Source organism: Anabrus simplex, chromosome 6 (genome assembly GCF_040414725.1).
Source record: "Anabrus simplex isolate iqAnaSimp1 chromosome 6, ASM4041472v1, whole genome shotgun sequence".
Taxonomy (NCBI): Eukaryota; Metazoa; Arthropoda; class Insecta; order Orthoptera; family Tettigoniidae; genus Anabrus; species Anabrus simplex.
This window is the reverse complement of record NC_090270.1, coordinates 246,493,813-246,515,574: the sequence shown is the minus strand read 5'-3', so window position 1 is coordinate 246,515,574 and position 21,762 is coordinate 246,493,813. Positions and strand designations below refer to the sequence as shown.

The window sequence follows — 21,762 nt, the reverse complement described above, 5'->3', positions numbered from 1 at the left end:
GTAGAGATTTGAAATTTAATCCATGCTTTTGGCGTGCAGTCTAGTGATTAGAAATTGTATACTAACACCTGCCCTACCCTGCCGGCCAACTTTCTGATGGTGAATTTTTTCTACCAACGGGACTCGAACCGGCTAACCACGGTGTCACACCGTTTAGACTTCACCTGGCCACCAGGCGGGCTTTTAGTTAGTCTTTGGCACATATTCTTCCTTTCTTCAGCGAGCTCGATAGCTGCAGTCGCTTAAGTGCGGCCAGTATCCAGTATTCGGGAGATAGTAGGTTCGAACCCCACTGTCGGCAGCCCTGAAAATGGTTTTCCATGGTTTCCCATTTTCACACCAGCCAAATGCTGGGGCTGTACCTCAATTAAGGCCACGGCCGCTTCCTTCCCACTGCTAGCCCTTTCCTCTCCCATAGTCGCCGTAAGACCTATCTGTGTCGGTGCGACGTAAAACAACTAGCAAAAAAAAAAAAAAAAAAAGAAGAAGCTTTCTCTCTTTCTTTCTTTCTTTCTTTCTTTCTTTCTTTCTTTCTTTCTTTCTTTCCTTTGCTATAGCTTTTTCCCACATCTGTGGGGTCACAGGTGTGAACTGCGTCGCACATGTGGATTTGGCGCTGTTTCACGGCCGGATGCCCTTCTTGACGCCAACCCTATATGGAGGGACTATTGCGTGTTTCTGTGGTATGTTGTCTGAATATGATGAGGAGAGTGTTGGGACGGACACATACACTTAGTCTCCGAGCCAGAATCGAACCCGGGACCCTCTGAACCGAAGGCCAGTACGCTGACCATTCAGCCAACGAGTCGGACAGTCTTTGGCACATATTGTTCTGTATTAAAGGGATATTGTTTGCTTTCATGTTTTGTTTGTATTTGCTGCAATAAACTTTATGTTTTATACAGTTTCTTTGATGGGGCTCAGCTCGTATTATATTCATTACGTCTGTGGGGTAACAGTAACTGACAGGTGTTAATATAAGAAAACTTCATTGGGAAAATCACATCAATACAATTGTAAATAAAGGTTACAGAACTCTTCATATGGTTATGAGATTATTTAGGGGTTCTAGTAAGGATATAAAGGAGAGGGCGTATAAATCGCTGGTAAGACAACTGTTAGAGTTTCGTTCTAGTGTATGGGGCCCTCCCCAAGTTACTTGATTCGAGAAGAAAAGATCCAAACGAAAGCAGCACGATTTGTTCTGGGCGATTTCCTACATAAGAAGACTTGGGAGTAAGGAGACGAGCTGCTCGACTAAGTGGTATGTTCCGACCTGTCAGTGACGAGATGGCTTGGAATGACAATACTAGACGAATAATCTTGAGTGGAGATTTTAAAAGTAGTAAGGATTATAATATGAAAATAAAGTTAGAATTCAAGAGGCCAAATTTGGGCAAATACTCATTTATAGAAAGGGGAGCCAGTAACTGGAATTATACTACCAAGAGAGATGTTTGATATATTTCCAACTTTCTTGAAATCATTTAAGAAACGACTAGGTACACAACTGATAGGTAATCTGTCTCCTGGGCGATAGCCCTAAATGCAGATCAGAGGTGATTGATTGTACATCGCGACACTCGCCGTGTTCTGTATACGGTATTATTAGGAAACATGTATAGAATTTCAGGAACTGTACATTCGACGTCGATTTATGTCACATGTGTAGCGCAGTTGCTTGAGCGACCAGTAGATTTTTTCCTTCAATAAGACTCCCCCTACACTCAGTTCAGGTGAAACCTTCGGTACTCCGATGTTTTGGAAGGTTAATAGTTGATGAAGTCCGGCCCCGCGGTGTAGGGGGCAACGCGTCCGTCTGTCACCCGGCAGCCCCGGGGTCGATTCACGGCCGGGTCAGGGGTTTTTAATTGTAAATGATTAATACCCCTGGCCTGGGGACTCGGTGTTTGTGACGTCCTTAACGTTCCTTTCCTCACATTCAACACTTTACACTTCCACAATTACAAATACACGCAGGTTCATAACATACGGTACAAGTAGAGGCAAAATATATTTCGAGGTCGACGCCCCGAACAAATAGCATTCTTAAAAAAAGTTCATGAAAAGACATTAAATTATTATTACTGTTATTATTATTATTAATATTATTATTATTATTATTATTATTATTATTATTATTATTATTATTATTATTATTATTATTACTAGCAATTGTACCCGTGCTTCGCTACGGTATTCCAGATTGTATACGGATATCGAAGTAAATTACTGTACATGAAGTTAGTAATAATTTTTAAATTGCATGTAAATTGGCGTTATCCGAGAAAAAGCATAGAGATGTCCGCAGACGATGTTTCCAATGTAAAGTGCGAGTTGTGGAGTTGTGATGATAACGACAGGTGCACTTGTCTACCACAATTCATTATGTTTTAGAAACGTTGAATAGGGTGAAATTTGTGTAAGATTTTCACACACTGCATTACTTTTCAGATACTTATGCGACAGCTTTAAACATAGAATTTGGCTCACATATGGCTACTGGGTGGGTCAATATTCGTGTAGAATTTGATGATCCCATCTTTCCTATAAGTGAATCAAACCATCAATTGTACGTGTACAAAGTGCAAAATTTAGGTAAATCCAGAAATAGAGAAAAGTTAATGTATAAGGGATAGATATACGACAAAAGGTCACAGGACCGAAGTTGTAGATCACTCCAAATTGAACGGAGATTGTGCCATCCGTTTTGTGATAAGACTTACCGTTTAGCCACGAAATACATCGAAAGGAAGGACAGCACCGTCATTAAAATTGCCTCCATATTTCGATATTTTTGGGGGGTAAAAAATAACATTTTTAAACATCTCGTACATTTTCCGTCGGTTACATGCTAAAAGCTATAATATTGCAAAATTTCAATTTTCTAACTTGTCTGGGAGATTGCGCTGCGATCTTGATATGGGGGAGTGGGTTAAAAATCAGGACATTAAGGAAGCTTTTAAGCCCATAAAAACTGTAGGTTCTTGATAAATATCACCGACTGTGTTCTTATGCAGGTTTGAAACTCCCAGCATGTACCCCTCAGAGAATTATGAGAATTTGAGATTTTTCTAGGGATCCTGAAGTCATCAGGTTGTCTGGTACCAAGTTTTAAATTTCTAAGATGCCTAGAATGGTCTCACACTTACGTCTGTTTCCATTTTTATGCCTTATATATATATATATATAGATCGCGCCAAACAGACTTCCATTTATTAGTGTGGATAATATTTTACCCGCTTCCCTAGTGGTTCTAGGGGCGTCTTACTCCCACAGTACGTTTTCCAGGTACTAAGTCACATTTGAAAGTTATACTGGAACATACATACGTCCATTATCTCGGTCTTTTCTGACAATTTATTTTTTCACCCTTTCTCACCCCTTATGCCAAAGGGGGCTGAAGTTAGACTTTAAACATCCGGAATGTTATTATTCATCTCAGCGACCCGGAAAACTATGGATTCGGCCGTATGTTCTATTACTATTATGTCTCACTGCCCCTTCCCCCACCCTAACGGGGGCTAAACTTTGAGTTTAAAAAAATCGAAATGTTACTATTCATCTCAGCGACCCCAAAAAGTATGGATTCGACACTACTTTCGATGATTTGTATATCTCAGTCCCCTTGCCCCCCCCCCGCCCCTAAGGGTTCCTGGGGTGTTTTACCCCCATGTGGTTTGTCTCCTGATACTAAAAATTCGGAGTGTCACTATTCACCTCAGCGACTATGTATTCGACACTATTATTTTTATAATCATTATTATTTCTATATATCACTCTCCCATCGCCCCCCACCACGAAGGGGGCTGAACTTGGACTTTAAAAAAATCCGGAGTGTCACTTTTCATCTCAACGACCACGAAAAGTATGGATTCGACACTATTTTCGATGATTTTTACATCTCAGCCCCCTCGCCCCCACCTGCCCCTAAGGGTTCATGGGCTGTCTTACCCCCACGCGGTTTGTCTCCTGATACTAAAACTCCGGAGTGTACAATTCACCTCGGCGACCCCGAAAACTATGTATTCGACACTATTTTCGTTTAATTTTATATATCACTCCGCCTCGCCCCCACCCCAAAGGGGGTTGAACTTGAACTTTAAAAAATCCAGAGTGTCACTATTCATCTCAGCGACCCCAAAAAGAATGGATTCGACAGTATATTCGTTAATTTGTTTATCTGACCCCCTCTGCAGATGCCGCCCACCCTTGCTGGAGGGTCTACCTTACAAGGATTGCACGAGACTAGGAATAACAACGTGATATTATTATTATTATTATTATTATTATTATTATTATTATTATTATTATTATTATTAATATTATTATTATTATTATTATTATTATTATATCTTCTGTGGCTCAGGCGGCAGCGCGTCAACTTCTCACCGCTGGGTTCCGTGGTTCAAATCCAGGTCACTCCGTGTGAGATTTGTGCTGGACAAAGCGGAGGAGGGGCAGGTTTTTCTCCGGTTACTCCGGTTTTCCCTGTCATCTTTCATTTCAGCAACACTCTCCCATATCATTTTATTTCATCTGTCAGTCACTGCCCCAGAGGAATGCGACATGCTTCGGCTGCCGGCACAATTCCTATCCTCGCCGCTAGATGGGGCTTCATACCATTCCTGATCCGGTTGAATGACTGGAAACAGGCTGAAGATTTTCATTTTCATTAGTATTACTAATATTATACATACAGGTAGACTGTTATGGCTTTCAGCGTTCGGTCTGTAAGCCCCTGTGAATTAATTAAGCGTTTCCACAGTTCTCTATTTGAATCTCACTGTGTGGCCTCGTCATCATATCAGTAAAATCTGAGTCTACGGCGTATGCAGAGTGGGTCTCTTCCCACATGTGGCCGCGGCTGGTCCGTGGTCCGACAGCTCTGCACTTTGACCGACCAACCGATCAGAGGAGGGGTGGCCACGGCTCTACCGTGGCTTTACGCCTCTGTAATCGGAAGACGGAGAGGGTTTGGTTCCCACCGTCGGCTGTCCTGAGAATGGTTTTCCGTGGCTTTCCATTCTCCTGCACAAAAGCGAACGCCGGGACAGTTCCTAGAATGGGGCATGGCCGCCAACCCTCTCACATTCTCCGCACATCTCTTTCACAACAACAAATCTCCTGGCTTGAGAGACGGCGTCACCCTCTAAGACGCCCGCCTCCCCCTTCAGGGGACGAATGAAAACATAGTCGTTAGCTTACTCTTCCTCTCTTTCTCTTACCCTCCATTATTCTGCTAGGTTGTCTGTCCTCCTCCATTCGCCTCACATGACCCACCACCGATGCCGGTTTATGCGTACCGTACAGCTTCACCCATCAAATGTATTCCTAGCTTTGTCTCTTCAGTACGTGTATCCTCCTGCCATTTTCCCATCTGTTTCTAGCTGCAATCATTTTCACTACTTTCGCGTGTGTTACTTCCAGCTTATGAATATGGTATCCTGAGTATCGACTCAGCTTTCACTTCTGTACTTCGAAGTCAGTCTGAAAACAGACCGATGTAAATATAATTTTGTTTGAGAGCTCACTTCTATCTTAAATCATACGTTAGTCACATCTGCGATCTCATTCCATTACCTTTCCTGTGCGGGTGGGAGGGTTAAAGTTTACATTCCCTACCCGGACAGGCTATGACGGACCTCCTAGACGGTGATGCTGTCTCTCAGGACAGGGAGATTTGATTCGGTGATGTGATTTGCGGAGAAGATAAGGTGGGGCTATAATAGGAACTGTACTGGCATTCGCCTTAGGACAGGAGAATGGAAAACCACGGAAAACCATTCACAGGATAGCCTGTGTGAAAATGATAAACCACGGAAAACCATCTTCAGGGCTGCTGACAGAGGGATTCGAACCCACTATCTCCAGGATGCAAGCTCCAGCTGCGCACCCCTAACCGCACGGCCAACTCGTCCGGTAATAATAATAATAATAATAATAATAATAATAATAATAATAATAATAATAATAATAATAATAATAATAATAATAATAATAATAATAATAATAATAATAATAATTTTCTGTACGTCCCACTAAGTACTTTACGGTTTTCGGAGACGCCATGGTGCCGGAATATAGTCCCGCAGGAATTCTTTTACGTGCCAGTAAATCTACCTACACGAGGCTGACGTTGTTGAGCACCTTCAAATACCACCGGAATGAGCCAGGATCGAACCTGCCAAACTTGGACCAGAAGGTCATCGCATCAACCGTCTGAGCCACTCAGCCCGGTGTAAGAAAATTATTTCAGTGTATTATTGGCATAGGCTTGAGCACCAGTCCAACTAATTTAATACGTGTGTATGGTAATTCTTCATGCATACATTTGTGAAAGAGACTTTCGGAAATTCTGAACACTTCTTCCTTGTCATGAACATCGTAGTTCACTCACGTAACCCCAATATGTGTGATATACATTATGTACTGTATTTCTGTCTTCAGAGGTAAAACAGAAAATTCAAGGCAGGCCTACAGCAAAAGCGAGATAGCAGCGTAAGGTAAGTTTCCCTGTAGAGTTCGGGAAGATCGGCCGTACCGACGACGAAGAAGTCAAAATAATGGACCAAAACTCCTGTTCCGTAATTACAGCTTCTATTTTCCAAAATCTTAATAAATCATGGATGTTGTTAAGTTATCTGTCTCCTCTGGCGCTTTGGCTGAATGGGTTAGCGCTTCGTGCCCCCCCCCCTTCTCCCCCTTTTATGATACCTTAATTCAGGGCCTCTCAAACGCCCAAAATCTCACGCGTGCAGAGCGAGGCGCAAGAGCTCGGTGCACTGTGCATCGGTGCCGCTCGGTGCCGCTCGGTATGGCTCGGATCAACGCTTCGTCTCTGGGCTACTCGGGTATGCTCGGCTCTACTCGGCTATACTCGGCTCAACTCAGCCCGGATTTGAAGCGCTACGGCGCAAGTGGGTAAGAGGGAGACAGGCGGAGCGAGCGAGAGAGGCGTAAGGAAAGAGAGAGTAAGCGCTATTGCTCCAAATCGAGGAGTGGGGGTCTGCACTCTGGTCAACCAAGCCAAGTCGTCTTTTGCACCGTGCACAGTGCATGCACCACGCGCATGCACCCTGAGAGGCCCTGCCTTAATTCTTCGGAGTGTTGGACCTCTTCCATTTCCCTTCTGATTAGTGTTAATAGCGGATGGCTGGCCAGTTGTACTTCCTTTTAAAATAATCACCACCACGGAATGGTGGGCGTATTGGTCTTCTTTTCAGAGGGCCCTGGTACGATTCCCGGTTGAGTCGGAGATTTTAATCGCGTCTGTTAATTCCTGTAGATCAAGGGCTACGAATTTGTGTTCGTACAGTATATACAACACATTATACTAAAAACAGCCACCGAAACACTCAATAGTGAGTACGGTATATATCCCTCCACATAAGATTGCTGTTAGGAAAAGCATGCTGCCGGAAAAATAGGCTTAGTCCATACAAAATCCTGCGCTAGGTAATTGAGAAAAGGCTAGAAAGAAGAGGAGAGAGAGTAGTTGTTAAATATTTCCCCCAGAGTCTCGGTGAATCCTCAAACAAATTCTGCTTTATAATTTTTAAGACATAGCGTAAGGCACGGCTAACATAACGCTCGTTTGGAAGTTAATGAAGGAAGCATTTCATATTTTAAAATTTCATTCTTAATTATTATGATTATTCAATTATTTTTAACAAAAATATTTCCAATGAGTGAAGTGCATTCCTCTTAACTGTAGCATAGACAAGTACTGTATGCAGTTCACATCAACACGCTAGATGTCACCACCGTCGCTGTTCGCACTCCACTCAACGCTGTTGAGATAGGCATAAGGTATTTAGCCAATCGCCAGGTAGTGTGGAGAGCTTCCGGTTATACTTCGTGCTCTTGGAGATTTCACTTCCCTTCTAATCTATCTTGTTACAAAATACAAGAGAAATCCATATAATGCAAAACTTTTTTTTTTTTTTTGCTATTGGCTTTACGTCGCACCGACACAGATAGGTCTTATGGCGACGATGGGACAGGAAATGGCTAGGAGTGGGAAGGAAGCTACCGTGGCCTTAGTTAAGGTACAGCCCCAGCATTTGCCTGGTGTGAAAATGGGAAACCACGGAAAACCCTCTTGAGGCCTGCCGAGAGTGGGGTTCGAACCCACTATCTCCCAAATACTGGATACTGGCCGCACTTAAGCGACTGCAGCTGTCGAGCTCGGTAAAACATGTTTAGGGTTAATGTTGACCACATGGTTATAATCGCACCCTGGGTTAATTATTTTCATTTAATACTGATACTGTTTAGACTGCCCAGACACTCGTAAAATATGTTTCTGCAACTAATCCACTTGATGACTTACTTGCTGTTATGATATTTAATCGGTATTCAATACATTTGTTCAATGTCACTTTCCATTTGTCTTGAGCTTTCGTTCGCTACTGGAATGAGGTAACTTTGTTTTGAACAAAAACCTGTCTTACAATCCTTGATCATCGACTGTTCTGTATTGAGTACATTGATATTTTTAGATGACTATTTTATTATACTTATCCAGTCATCAGCTGCTTCCTTGTTTAAATTTACTTAGCTCTATTCCAGCAAAGTCTTTGTCACATGCCATGTACGAATGTCCCTTTGTTGGGTAAACATGGTAAATGTAATCAAATTAACCTTATTCAGCATTTTAAAAGACATTAAAAAACTTAGAGATTTATAGTTTTCCATTCGGTGCCGCAAAATAAAATCAAACACAGTATAATAAACAAGCAAAAGCAAAAGGAAAAACAAAATACACAATTGCAAGGATAACTAAAGGTAATATGAACAAACGGACGACAGGATGTGGAAGATGATGGACAACCCTGCCGGGAACGTAATCTGGTTACACTTGCACCCTTGAACAAAACAGTCTGGTTCCTTACAATACTGTTTGTTACCGTGTTTTTGTGGTAGTTATGCATGAAAGAAGGTGCTGGGTGGTGAATGGGTCTCAAGCTACTAAAGTGAAATTAATTTTAAAATTTAACAAGGTTATATTTTCTTTTCAAAATTAGGTAACAACAAATAGAACAGGTACTTAGTAGCCGAAACACGATTGAAAAATACATTTACATAGGTACCCCATTTGGGGCTTCAAAAGTCAGAAACATAATTCTTGAGCAATGAGCCCAACCTTACAATGAACACCATACAACAAAGGGGCCGAAAACCCCCAAACATGCCAGAAACATTTGCTTCCAATTACACCCAAAAGCCTCCTTGAGGCAGAAACACAATTTTCAAAAAAGGGCAACTTCCCCCTAAAATACAAGCCTATCATAGGCCACTCCGAACTCCACCTTTAAGCTGTCCTCAAAGGACATATACACAGGGGTAAAATACCCAACCTACTGAGGTCTGTTAAATGACAAGAAGGTTAATACATGACCTCTAAAATACAATTTGAGAGGAGGCGAACTTGCACTCCTAATACACTTTGCTTAAGACCTACTTGGCACTAGGCCGTTAATACAAGGGCTAATCCCATACTACAGAGGTGACTTAATAGCAATTTACATTACATTACGGAAGAATTGGTTGAGAAAAATAAGTTCACCTCAAGACGATGTGAGTGGGAGCTCGAGAGGGTTAAGCACTCTCTATCCCGATATGTCGTTTTAAAAGAGAATATATGAAAAGAGTAGTTACATTTTAGGAAAAGGTTACATAGTTGAACGCTTAGAACCCGCCCCGAAAGTTAAACTGCTGAGCTAGCAAAGAAAGAAGTTATTAATCGGCCATTACCTTGTTGTTGACCGCTGCCGAAGAAAGAGGCGCTTCCCGCCCCCTGCTATGTACTTAACACACTGAAAGATGGAACAGAAGTGGCCCGGAGACCCAAAAATCAGCAGTTTATATCCTCTCGCGGAAGGTTCTAGGTGTTAGGGGAAAGAAAACACCCTCCCACAAACTCTTTATTGGGTAGGACCCCGCAACCGATACAAGTTGGGGGAAGATACACCAGATTGGTCAGAAATTAATAGAAGAATTTCGGGATTGGATACATTCATAACAAGGGGAAGAAAGGGGTAAATATTGCCAACTTAAACAATGACAGAAAGAAATTTAACAAAGAACAAACTCTTGAAATTAAATTTTCTCCAAAAAAATAGTTCTTTGACTCCTCACTAGGTTGCACTATTGTTGATCTTCAGTAGTGTCCTCTAGAAGAGAAAGTTCACACTTCTTACTTCAAGTGAAACAAAACCACATCAAAAATGACACAGTTCAAAAACTCAAAATTTTCCACGTGGTGACATCTTCTGAGAAAGTAGAGAATTAATAGCGTAGATAAAGTTCAGACTTCCTCCAGCAGAGGAGTTTCAACTGGCGCGCATTTTAAATTAGCGGAGTGGAGGTGTACCGCCCGGTACACTGTTTATTAAAAATACAAGTACAACTCTTTAAATGCCTTCAAAAATTGATGTAAAGTCATACAAAGCTTAAAGATATTAACGAACACATTTAACGCTGAATGCTCGCAGACACGTGAGGGTTTTCAGTCCTGCTCTCAGAAACCGAGAGATGTCGTTACTGATTCAAATTGCCATCTGCTTAAAATATCATCAACAAAGATATTTTGAATCAGAACAAATTAACGGTTAAAGAAAGGACGACATTTTATCAGACGGTATTCATTGAAAAGAACACCAAGAGGATTCTAGACATGACCATGTAATTATTTCCTTATGAGAGATCCGCGCCGTGAGGTGGCAGCATATCCAATTGCAAACCTATTTTGGAACTGAAGATTCCGTTATGTAGTGGCCAAGTCACATTCTACTGGAAACAGGAAATTGCCTGCTCCCAAATAAAAATACGTTATAGCGCTGTAAAGCGCAATTTCGACTACGCTAAATCATCAAAGATACGAGACTGACCCGTATAATTTCTGCAAGAGAGCAAACTTAATTAAGACATCATAACGAAAATAAAATTGACCTTATCCCATCACCTATGCTGGAACTCCCCAGAGGAGCGAGAGGTCGGAATCCGAGACACTAACTTTACGTCTTGGGATATAAACTCAACAGTTTGCGCGTATCGACCTTCCAAACCAAGGAGTCTCAGCAGAGCAGTCTCAGACGAGGGTGGAACATTTTCATACGAAAATAAAATTGACCTTATCCCATCACCTATGACCTATGCTGGAACTCCCCAGAGGAGCGAGAGGTCGGAATCCGAGACACTAACTTTACGTCTTGGGATATAAACTCAACAGTTTGCGCGTATCGACCTTCCAAACCAAGAAGTCTCAGCAGAGCAGTCTCAGGCGAGGGTGGAACATTTTCATACTATCTGACAGTAACGAGAACACTCTCACACTTGCCTAAACACCCCAAGGTTTCTTTCTGGCGTCATTGCCACACTCTCTGTTACTGACCAGAACACTCTAAACAAGGGTCCTTTCTGGCGCCAGCGAGTTGTGAGAACGAAGTAAATAAATAAATAATATATTAAATAAATAAATAAATAAATAAATAAATAAATAAATAAATAAATAAATAAAATAAATGAATAAATAAATAAATAAATAAATAAACCCTTTGACATTTCATGGGTGCTATGTTAGGTGTGTTATAATACTCTACTCTGTTTCCTTCCAGTTCTGCTGCTATGTTCCGTGGCTGTGGTCAACTGTGATGAGCAACAAAATGAAGCTCGTCAGGCGGTTGTTCAGAGCAACAACCAGTTCAGTACTGCCCTCTACCAGGTAAGATATTCAGTTGGTTTGAAGTTGACAACACGTCATGTTTCACTGAGTAATTAATCTAATATTACAATTACGTTCATCGAGTCGTTTTTCATTGAAAATTATGTACGGATTGCCTATGTTTCGAAAACAATGCGTTAATTTCTGTCAAGGGGACAGATATAGGCATACTTCTACTCTATCCGACGTGATCGGACTTCCCCTAGCAGCTAAAATGGTCTACATAGTTCGGCTCTTGCCGCGTTTTATATTCTAAAAGTATAAAAGAATTGACAAATAAAATAAGATATCCGGGCAAAAATGCCTAATCCCTACAAAACAGGGTATGTAGGTTGGTCGCAGGCAGATTAGTGAACGATTACAATGGCAATATGATTGGTCACCGAGTCTGCCACCAGAGTGCATCAAAGCCGCCGATGGTGCCTTAATAAGGAGGCTATCAGAGGTTATTTCAGGGTGAAGTTATCTCAGCAATCCTATTCAATCTATACATGTCAGACATAGCCCGTCCAACGCACGCGAAAGTTTATATGTATGCTGATGACACAGCAATTTCCTCTACCTCTTGGCAAACTCCCACGGTACAAAATTATATTAAGGAATCCCTCTCAACCTGCGAGCCTTGGCTTCGAAAGTGGGGGATCAAAATTAACGTTACCAAAAGTAGCGCAACTCTGTTTTAAGCGAACCAGAGAAGACTCCCAGCCCCTGGTCTTTTTCAGCGAGGTGATCCGATGGGCAAATTCCACAAAATACCTGGGAGTTACCTTGGACAGAGGACTGACGTTTTAAGATCACGTCAACCGCATTTCGGCTCAGGCGATTCGTCGCCTATCAGAAATCATTCCACTAATGAAAGCCGACAATGGGCTCAACACAGAAAACACGTCCTCATTAAGATCGATACTTGAGTACGCCAGCCCCGCCTGGGAAATTGCAGCCAAAACTCACCTCGATAGGATACAGCGCGTACAAAACTGAGCACTACGCCTTGTCTCAGGTGCTCAATGGTTCAAACGGAATCGAGACATCCTTACGGACCTTAAAATTGAAGATATCCACACCAGAATCAAGAAGAATGCCCAAATATTCTATGAAAGCATACCAGATAACCCCAACGCTCCAATCTTGAACTTGGGCAACTATGACTCTGAAGGTCTTCGTTATTAAAGGCTCAAAGTTTTAAACCATCCCCTGGGTGCAGACCATACCCTGGTCAGATCGATTCCGTTCTAGCCAACAGTTCCACCGTTTGCCATCCCTTACTCAAATCTGTTCAGAAGTGCACTCAAGACCCTAAGGGGTCGAAGGGCTAAAATCCCTCAATAGATTCGGACGCCCGAACCTGTCGAGAAGTGTGGTCTGTCTGTGTCCACCGGCGGGTGCAGCTCTACATTCCGACAGACCGACTGAGAAAATGACCGGCGGCCACGGCTTCAGTGGTCACTGTCTGCAGGACGTGCAGTGCTACCCACCTCATATCAGCGTACTTCTTAATGCGAAATAATAAACAGTTTCCATAATGGAAATTAAAACAAATTATATACTGTTTAAAACAATTAGAGGTCAAGGTTTGGAACACATATACTGTATTATTGCACGAGTTGTGTTTACTGTGATTTGTGTTACTAGACAACTTAAACCTATATTTAAGGGTAAAAGACATCCTGTTTATGGCTCATTGTATACATGGTTGCTAAAAGCAGAGATTAAAAACTATATCAACTCAATGCGGAATCACCACTAGTTCATGTCACATATTTACATGAAAAAACCTTAAAGAATCTGGTATGGTCTCCATGTGCTTATATGGCTGCCACAATCAATCAATTAATCATCAATCAAACACCACTGATCTGCATTTAGGGCAGTCACCTAGGTGGAAGATTGCCTGTCAGTTGGTACCTCGTCTCTTCTTAAATAATTTCAAAGAATGTCAAAATTTATCGAACATCTCCCTTGGTACATTATTCCAATCCATAACTCCTCTCCCTACAAACGAATATTTTCCCCAATTCGTCCTCTTATACTGAGATCTTTCCTACATTAAAACGCCACTCAGACTTATTCGTCTACTGATGTCATTCCACGCCATCCCTTCACTGACAGCTCGGAACATACCACATAGTCGAGCTGCTCGTCTCCTTACTCCCAAGTTTTCCCTGCTCTTTTGTCGGAAATCACCCAGAACAGATCGAGGTGTTACTCTTCGGATTTTTCCAGTTCTCTAACAAAGTATTTCTGATGAGGGCCTCATACGCTAGAACTGTACTCTAATTGGGGTCTTACTAGAGACATATGCCCTCTGCTTTAAAATCATACTAAACCAACCGCCATGGCGCAATAGTCTAACAGTCCGGAAGGGCCATAATTTACCAGTCGACCACTGCTCACCCCGAAGGCCTGCAGATTACGAGGTGTTGTGTGGTCAGAACAACGAATTCTCTCGACCGTTATTCTTGGCTTTCTAGACCCGGGTCTCCATCTCACCATCAGATAGCTCCTCAGCTGTAATTACTTAGACTGAGTGGACCTTGAGCCAGCTCTCAGATCCAGGTAGAAGATCTCCGACCTGGTTGGGAATCGAACCTGGAGCCTCCGGGTGAGAGACAGGCGCACTACCCTTAAACTGTGGGGTCGTCTTACATACTTATTACAACCCGTAAATACCCTCATAGCCATATGAAGAGATCTGTAGTCCTGTGACCCTAGGACTCGGTATTTATGTTTGTTTAAACACGCACTTCTTCATATGCACTCAACACATCCCTCTATCAACCAGCGCAAAACTTGCGATACACTAGTAAATGCATCCTTCCACAAAGGTTGTATATATGAAGGGCATCCGGGATATGTTCGACTCAGTTCGCACGCGCAGCTGCACTGGATTGCGGGAAAAGGCACTGGAGGAAAAATAAGTGACGATAACAGCCTCGGCTACCATGTTGGAGCCATTTTGATCTGACACCCTTGTCCTGTTTTGGCCTTCCTATTGCCAGAGACAGACTCAGATGGGGGCCCTTAACTGAGTTTTTGTAGAATTAATTTATCGGGTAAACACTAAATGTTGAGGCAAGGCGATGCGTTCCCAACCACCGACGTTATGCGCCGAATACCACTGAGTCTAGAAGATCTCCAGTACCTGGCTCGGGAGAAGTTCGATCTACCTTTTGCAACACATGAGTGAGGGATCACAACATCTGGGCTTGCGGATCAACAAGGTCAAAATCAAGTGCATGGTGAACTCTCGAGACAAAGCAAGATTCCTCGGCGTGACAGGCCTGGAATGTGCAGATGACACCTACGAGAGGATGGTGTAGTTTTAAGTACCTGAGAACCCTCATGACTGAGGACAACAAGTACAGCGAGGAGATAAACGCCAGGATGGCAGCTGCTAATAGGTGTTAATTCACCATTCAGGAGTTCCTGAAGACTGCAACGTTCTCCAGAAGATTGAAACTCATTGTGGGCCGGGTTCTGGTATGTCCAGTGGTGCCTGTATACGTGCGAGCCGTGGACCTTAAATGGTCACAAGAACTTCATACGGGTTTGGGACAGAATGATCGTGATGAATATCTTCGGTGCTATTCACGATGAAGGGAAGTGGTGCATCAGGGCCAACGAAGAAGTCTGCGCTCTGTAAGGTGACCTAGAGATTGTCGCAGAGGCCATGAAGGGGAGACTGCGGTACCTCGAGCACATCATAACGATGGATCAAGCAACAAAGAAGTTCCTCGGACCAACAAACAAAGACGGGAGAGACGAAGGACAAAATGGCTGGTCAACGTCTCGGGAGATCTAGAGGCGTTAACGATTCGAGGCTGGAGAAAAGTTGTGGACCGAAAGAAGTGGGCGATTGCTATTGGAGAGGTCAGGAGCCTTCACAGGCTGTAGCACCAGGACATCATATGACAATAACTGGTGAACGAACTATTTTCCACTCTCCAAAAATCCGATTAACTCTGTCAGGTTTGAACCCGTGGTGTTGGGATACGGAGGCCGACAGTCTGCCACCAATCCACATAGGAAGTAGGATGATAAGCATATTATAAACACCAATTCAATCATTAGTACGTCATTATACTGTGTGATTCGCTATTTAGCTCCAGCCATCGCGATCACGTAGAACGCGAAAACGTGACGTCATACTGTGGCAGTTTCCTGACACCAGATTATTGTATGTACATCCACCAATACTGCGAGTGGGAAGAAGCGACAGACATAGTTGTACGTTAACATGTATAGTACGATGTAATTTAAAAGAACGGGACTTTTTAAAACGCGTTATGTAAATCTGAGAGGTTTGTAGTGCTAAATGAAGTATAACGTTGCTCACATCATCTTGCCATTTAGTGATCGTGGAGCAGTGAAGTGGTGTGCAACGTGTGTTTGCAGTCAAAGTGTATTACATGACGGGTACGGGTAGAGAATGTTAGCGTCATTTCAAGGTTGAGTGGCATAGTTATCTTCTATCACACGCTCAATATTCCACAAGACGGAGCAATGACATACACAATACGAATATCAATGGCAGCTTTATGACAGGAATATTGCCTGGTAACTGTGTGATTTAAAGGAATGGTAACATTGCATGGCCCCCAAGATGGTCTGACCGTGCAGTATGTGGGCTCTTCATGCAGGGTCACCTTAAGAGCAAGATGTAACGTACTCAACCTCCTACGACAGGAGAACTGAAAGCAAGAATACGAGAGAAAACTGCCAGGATTTATGTTGAGATATTACGTCGAGCCCGGGAAGATGAAAATCCACAGCCTGTTTCCAGTCATTCGACCGCACTCCTCTGGGGCAATTATTAATGGCTGACAGATGAAATGAAGTGATATTGGAGAGTGTTGCTGGAATGAAAGAAGACAGGGAAGACCGCAGTACGCGGAGAAAAACCTGTTCCGTCTCCACTTTGCCCAGCACAAATGTCACATGGATTGGCCGAGATTTGAACCACGGAACCCAGCGGTGAGAGGCCGGCGCGCTGCTGCCTGAGCCACGGAGACTAAATATTCTTTGGAAACTGCAAGAATTTGTTCGTACAAGTGATCATATACCTGGTGTTATTTTCTAGAAATGAACTGTCAGTATGAAATTCAGCAAATGTTATATTTTATTACGTCAATTTCCACTCGACAGATTTTCCATACTTCCGAGTTATGCTGTATGGTATCTCGTATTTGTGTTGATTCTGTACATAGACGTTCCATTTTTCACATTTAAATATTATTAGGTAGTGAGAAAAGGTTTCTGTGTTTTTAGAATATAATGTTCAGTTTTAATGTTACTGTATGATACTATTTTACCTTACTTTGGAATTTGTTCTGCCATTAGGCACTCAGCAGTGAGCCTGGTAACTTAGTGATGTCACCCCTCAGTGTTGGAGCAGTGATGTCCATGGCATGGCTTGGAGCTAGAGGCGAAACAGCCTCTCAGTTAGCTACAGGTCTTCGTCTTCCTGACAGCCCCTCACAAGTGAAGGCGGGCTTCAAGAACCTGCTGTCTTCATTGCAGGTATTGAACCACTATGTAATAAAACGATGAAAAACTATAGACATTTCCCTTAATTTTGGTCCAGGTATACAACACTAGCCCAGATATTTCTCTTCCTTTAGAACATTCAAAAGGTGTTAAAACATTTTGTTATTGGCTTTAGGTAGGAAGAAAGAGAGATTATTGAAAATGAACAATTAATTGTGCTGTAAAATGTCATTGGACAAGAGGAATAACTGGTCCACAGTTGAATGCCTGGCTGAGGGTTGTGGAGAAATTATTTCTCCAGAAATTTCCATCGCCAATCTTAATATAATTTACTCCTTTATTATTCGCAAACATATTGTTATTTGAGGGACTTCCAGATTTTGCACATTTTAAGCTATATATTATATCCGAGCGTTAGTTCTGTTTCTCAGCATGCTGGGGCGGACTTTGTTTTGCCCCAAAACGAGCGTTCTTGCTGGGGGTTTTCAACGCACAGACACGACGTTTTGAATATTTGAAGAAAACCTGACTGTGATTTTCGATTGTGTTAACATTTTCAAGACCCTCCCCACTTCCGTTTTGTAATATGTCCTTACTTAGTAACTGAAAGTAATAGAAGAGCAAAGTATTTTAGTACCAAGCGCAAAGGGTTCATATACGAGGTACGATGAACGTACCCAGCAAGGAATGACAGTGACAGTGTTGTGTTACAGGTAATGGTAGAAGTGAGATGGTGGTTGTGTTTGTTAGGAAGTACTGTACAACTATACAACCTTCCTCTCTTAACACTTCTCTTCCTTTTCTGTCGCTTTTTACACACCTGTGAGGTGGCTGGTGCGAACTGTGTCACACATATGTGGATTTGGTCTTGTTTTACGGCCGGATGCCCTTTCTGACGTCAACGCTATGTGGAGAGATGTAATCAATATTGCGCGTTTCTTCGGTGGTTGGTACTGTTTAGTGTTATCTGAATATGAAGAGGGGACTGTTGGAACAAACACAGACACCCTCTGAACCTAAGGCCTCAACGCTGACCATTCAGCCAAGGAGTCGGAACTTCCTCTCTTAACACTAATCAGATAAAATAATGGAAGAGGTCTGAACCTTCAAAGAATGAAGAAATCAGCAAAAGAATGGAGAGGGTCATGAAGGTCGTGAATACAAAAGACACTCTTGGCCTCGTAAGCCTAATACCGTGTGTTCCAAAGAGAATAAGAGTTAAGCAAGGGATTTTGGATAAGAAAAGTGAACGTGAGGATTTTAGTACAAGTAAGAACCAATGATGATGATACCCATGGTCATCAACCGACACTAAAATTGTAAAATGGTAGACACATGGAATGTGATGTCTGTCATGACACTCAATAATATTTAACCTGCTTTCCAGAAGTCATTGCCATTAAATGTTGCGAAATTGAAGGATCTGATGGACTTGTATAAAATTACTGTTGCGTGTTGGCGTGGTAGATAAAGGAACATAGAAACTGGTAGCGTTAAACTCTAAAATGTATTGACTAACTACTTACACACTAACACACAGGCATACAAAGACCAAAACGTATTCGACACAGTACAGGACACATAATCACACAGTTCGCGCTCTCTCTCAGTTCTCAAAGCTCAGTTACACAAATTCACATTCAGTATTACTCACAATCTCACTTAGTCCCACAGTTATTCTCGCTGTCGCTTTCACAGTCTTCAGTTCACAGCCTGCACACGACAGCCTCATAGTTTGGTATGACGTACGTTGTCCACTTGCTCCAGTAGAACTCTGTTCATTGCCCCATGCCGAAACCCAGTGATCTATTCCACGCTGCACCAGAAGCACGACGCTTCCTCACAGCAGAGACTCAACTTCACAGAGACAGACAGGCAGAACGAACACTCTACAGATTGTCTCCACAACTTCAGGCTGTCAACGCCCACAGTGACAGTCACACTCAAGTCGACTGAACTCCCTGGCAAATCCCGCGTGTCTTGAGTAGCTAGACGGCCCTTCGAGAGACTCCGGACACCACGAGCCCGTGGAAGTCTCTGGAGACGGAAGGTTCTCGGTTCAACAGTTCTTGTTCTTTCTTCACCGCTTGAGACTTCCAGCGCCGTGGTACTAACGGCAGCAGGGTCTGACCAATGCGCGGCTGACTCGCCTCTGGCTGGTTGTCGGTAGCAGGAAGAGAGCGGGCCTTACTTGATGATGTGCGCGCGATAGGAGCTTGCCCCATCCCCTAACTATACGTTGGAATGGCGGATGCCACGGCGTTCCAGAACAGAGTATGCTGGTTCAAATTAAAATATATTTCTTCACTGAACTGCAACGGGATACTCAACATCAGATGGTGCAGAGGATTTCGAATGGAAATTTTATGGGTAAAGTGGAAAATATTTCGATTTGTGGGGATGTAGATACTCAATGTTTATTATGGTACTAATAAACACTGTAATATGATGTTGTTTACCAGTGTAGAAATTCAACAATGAAAAAAAAATGTCCACATTCCTTGGTACAAAAAGGAGACAGTTCCATTCTGCTGCGTTGGAAACAGATTGTCGCATGCCAATAGTTCTGAATAATACATACTTAATAAGTAGGCAAACACTTTCGAATTCACTTTGAACAGACGAGCTCTGGAACATATTTACCAGTTTGCTAACACGTAAACATAACTGGAACTATTTCCTAGCAAGCCCTTCAAACTTGAGAACGATTCTGTTAATTATTATGCATTTTCTCTCTCTACCTTTGAATAAGTCGTTGTCTTCCAGGTTCATAACATTATTTGCTGAAGTTATGAAGATTCTTCTTTGGTTTCATAAGGGTTAGGTTTTTAATACGGTCAAGGCTTTAGCGCTTCGTCCAAGAACCAACCCCGAAGACTAGTATATCCCATTCAGTGTGGATCATCACCTTCAACCTGTCTGTCTTTGTAGGCTCTATCTGTATCTGCTACCGCCGGCATAGCTTGCATGATCATTTGATTACGCAAGCCCTGCTACTGTGTCAAGATAAGGATTTAAAGAAAACTTGCAGAACCGTGAGCTTCGCTACACGTACAAATTGCAATGAGTTTTATGAAAAAAAATCAACTATAAATGCACATTACCAGTGAAAGGACTGAGCTACCTAATAATATTAATAAATACGGTGAACTAGGTCTGTCTGTTCTACCGTTGTCTACGAGATACACAAGGCCAGGAAAGGAGCCACAGTTTTCGCCAAGAAACCGGGATTATTGAGTTCACAATCTCATCGCTAGATGGAGGCATTCTGAGATGTTGTTCAGTAAATTTAACATTAGGGAGATAGGAAGTGAAACGGATTTCTGTGTTTTTGTCAATGGAATCTAGGCACCAGATGGGCAGGAATCAACTTTGAAAATTGGCATGACTTCCTCAAATAATGAGTTAGGGAGAGGGTAAAACCTCGATAATCTAGCGCTTGAAATAACTGGTGAGGCTGCAGAATTAAGGACTTCCGAACAAAAGCCTCTCAATCGCAAGGTTTATAAATTGTGAAGAAGGTATACTGCAAATATTACCACCGAAAAAGAAAACAATTACATTGGTGCCAGTGGCGGCGCGTTCTATATGTTCAGTGGTTCATTGAACCCCCTGGAAATAGATAGGTCTAGGTGAAATGGTTTACCAGAGCCTATTCCTTAAATCAGCGCACGTAGCGGTATTTGACATCAACGCTCGGGTGCTCTCCGGAATCAGCGAAGAGGTTCAATTTCGGGACTCATGGCACGGGGCCGTGAGACGTAAGGAGGGTGCGCAAGGCGAGGGTTTATGAGAAGCAGGGAAAACATAGCCCAGGAATCGCTGGCAACTGGACCAGCGATAGACACGAGTTACATCGAGCAGTTCCGAAATTAGCCGAAGCATTGTCAGAGCGCGCGGTTAAAATTTGCCGTTTGTGGTAGGTTTTGAAGGGATTTTTATTTGGCGATTTTGCCATTCTGATGTAATTAACCGCAATGAGCCAGAATATTTTGCTAACTACGGTTTGTATAGCATCAATAGGCGTACGTAGCCTAAGTTTATGTAATTAAATGAAACTTTTCATTAGTAATACGTGTTTTATGAAAAGTAAACAGCAAAATACGTCAACACATAAATAACAGTAGTCTGCCTAACACGTTATTGCAGAAGTTATTCCTACGTAAGCAACGTCTTCAAAATGAGGGGAAAGTGGATCAACTTCAAGTAATTGCATCTCATATTCTCTGTCTTTCATTCTTCATTGTTTTGGTAACTTCTTCGAGCTGTAGCCGTGTCTCTGCAAAACAAAGTCACGTTTCTAATCAAGCAGTGTCACTATTTTACATCTATGTAAACATCAAGTAACAATAATAATTTGAAGACGTTATTTTCCATAGCAGTCAACCCCCAGACGCTTTATCCACGCGCCACCACTGATTGGTACTATTAATTCGATAATCTTCTGGGATATGCACCTGTCACTTAGTTTCAATACTCATAATTTCTTTCTTAATTCGTTTACCCTCCAGCTTTGAATTTTCCCTCAGACTTAGCGAGGGATCCCA

The 21,762-nt window shown here is 42.5% G+C and overlaps 1 protein-coding gene across 12 annotated transcripts in view; it reads left to right on the top strand.

Moving 5' to 3' along the window:
• The window catches only part of LOC136876394 (ipis-1), a 121,488-nt gene that overhangs the window by 4,225 nt on the left and 95,501 nt on the right, over nucleotides 1-21,762 (top strand). For all 12 annotated transcript variants that reach the window (XM_067150333.2, XM_067150330.2, XM_067150329.2 and 9 more), the window contains exons 2-3: nucleotides 11,622-11,728; nucleotides 17,069-17,248. In XM_067150333.2, coding sequence (XP_067006434.2) covers nucleotides 11,622-11,728; nucleotides 17,069-17,248 — 287 coding nt within the window. The remainder of the gene's footprint in view (nucleotides 1-11,621; nucleotides 11,729-17,068; nucleotides 17,249-21,762) is intronic.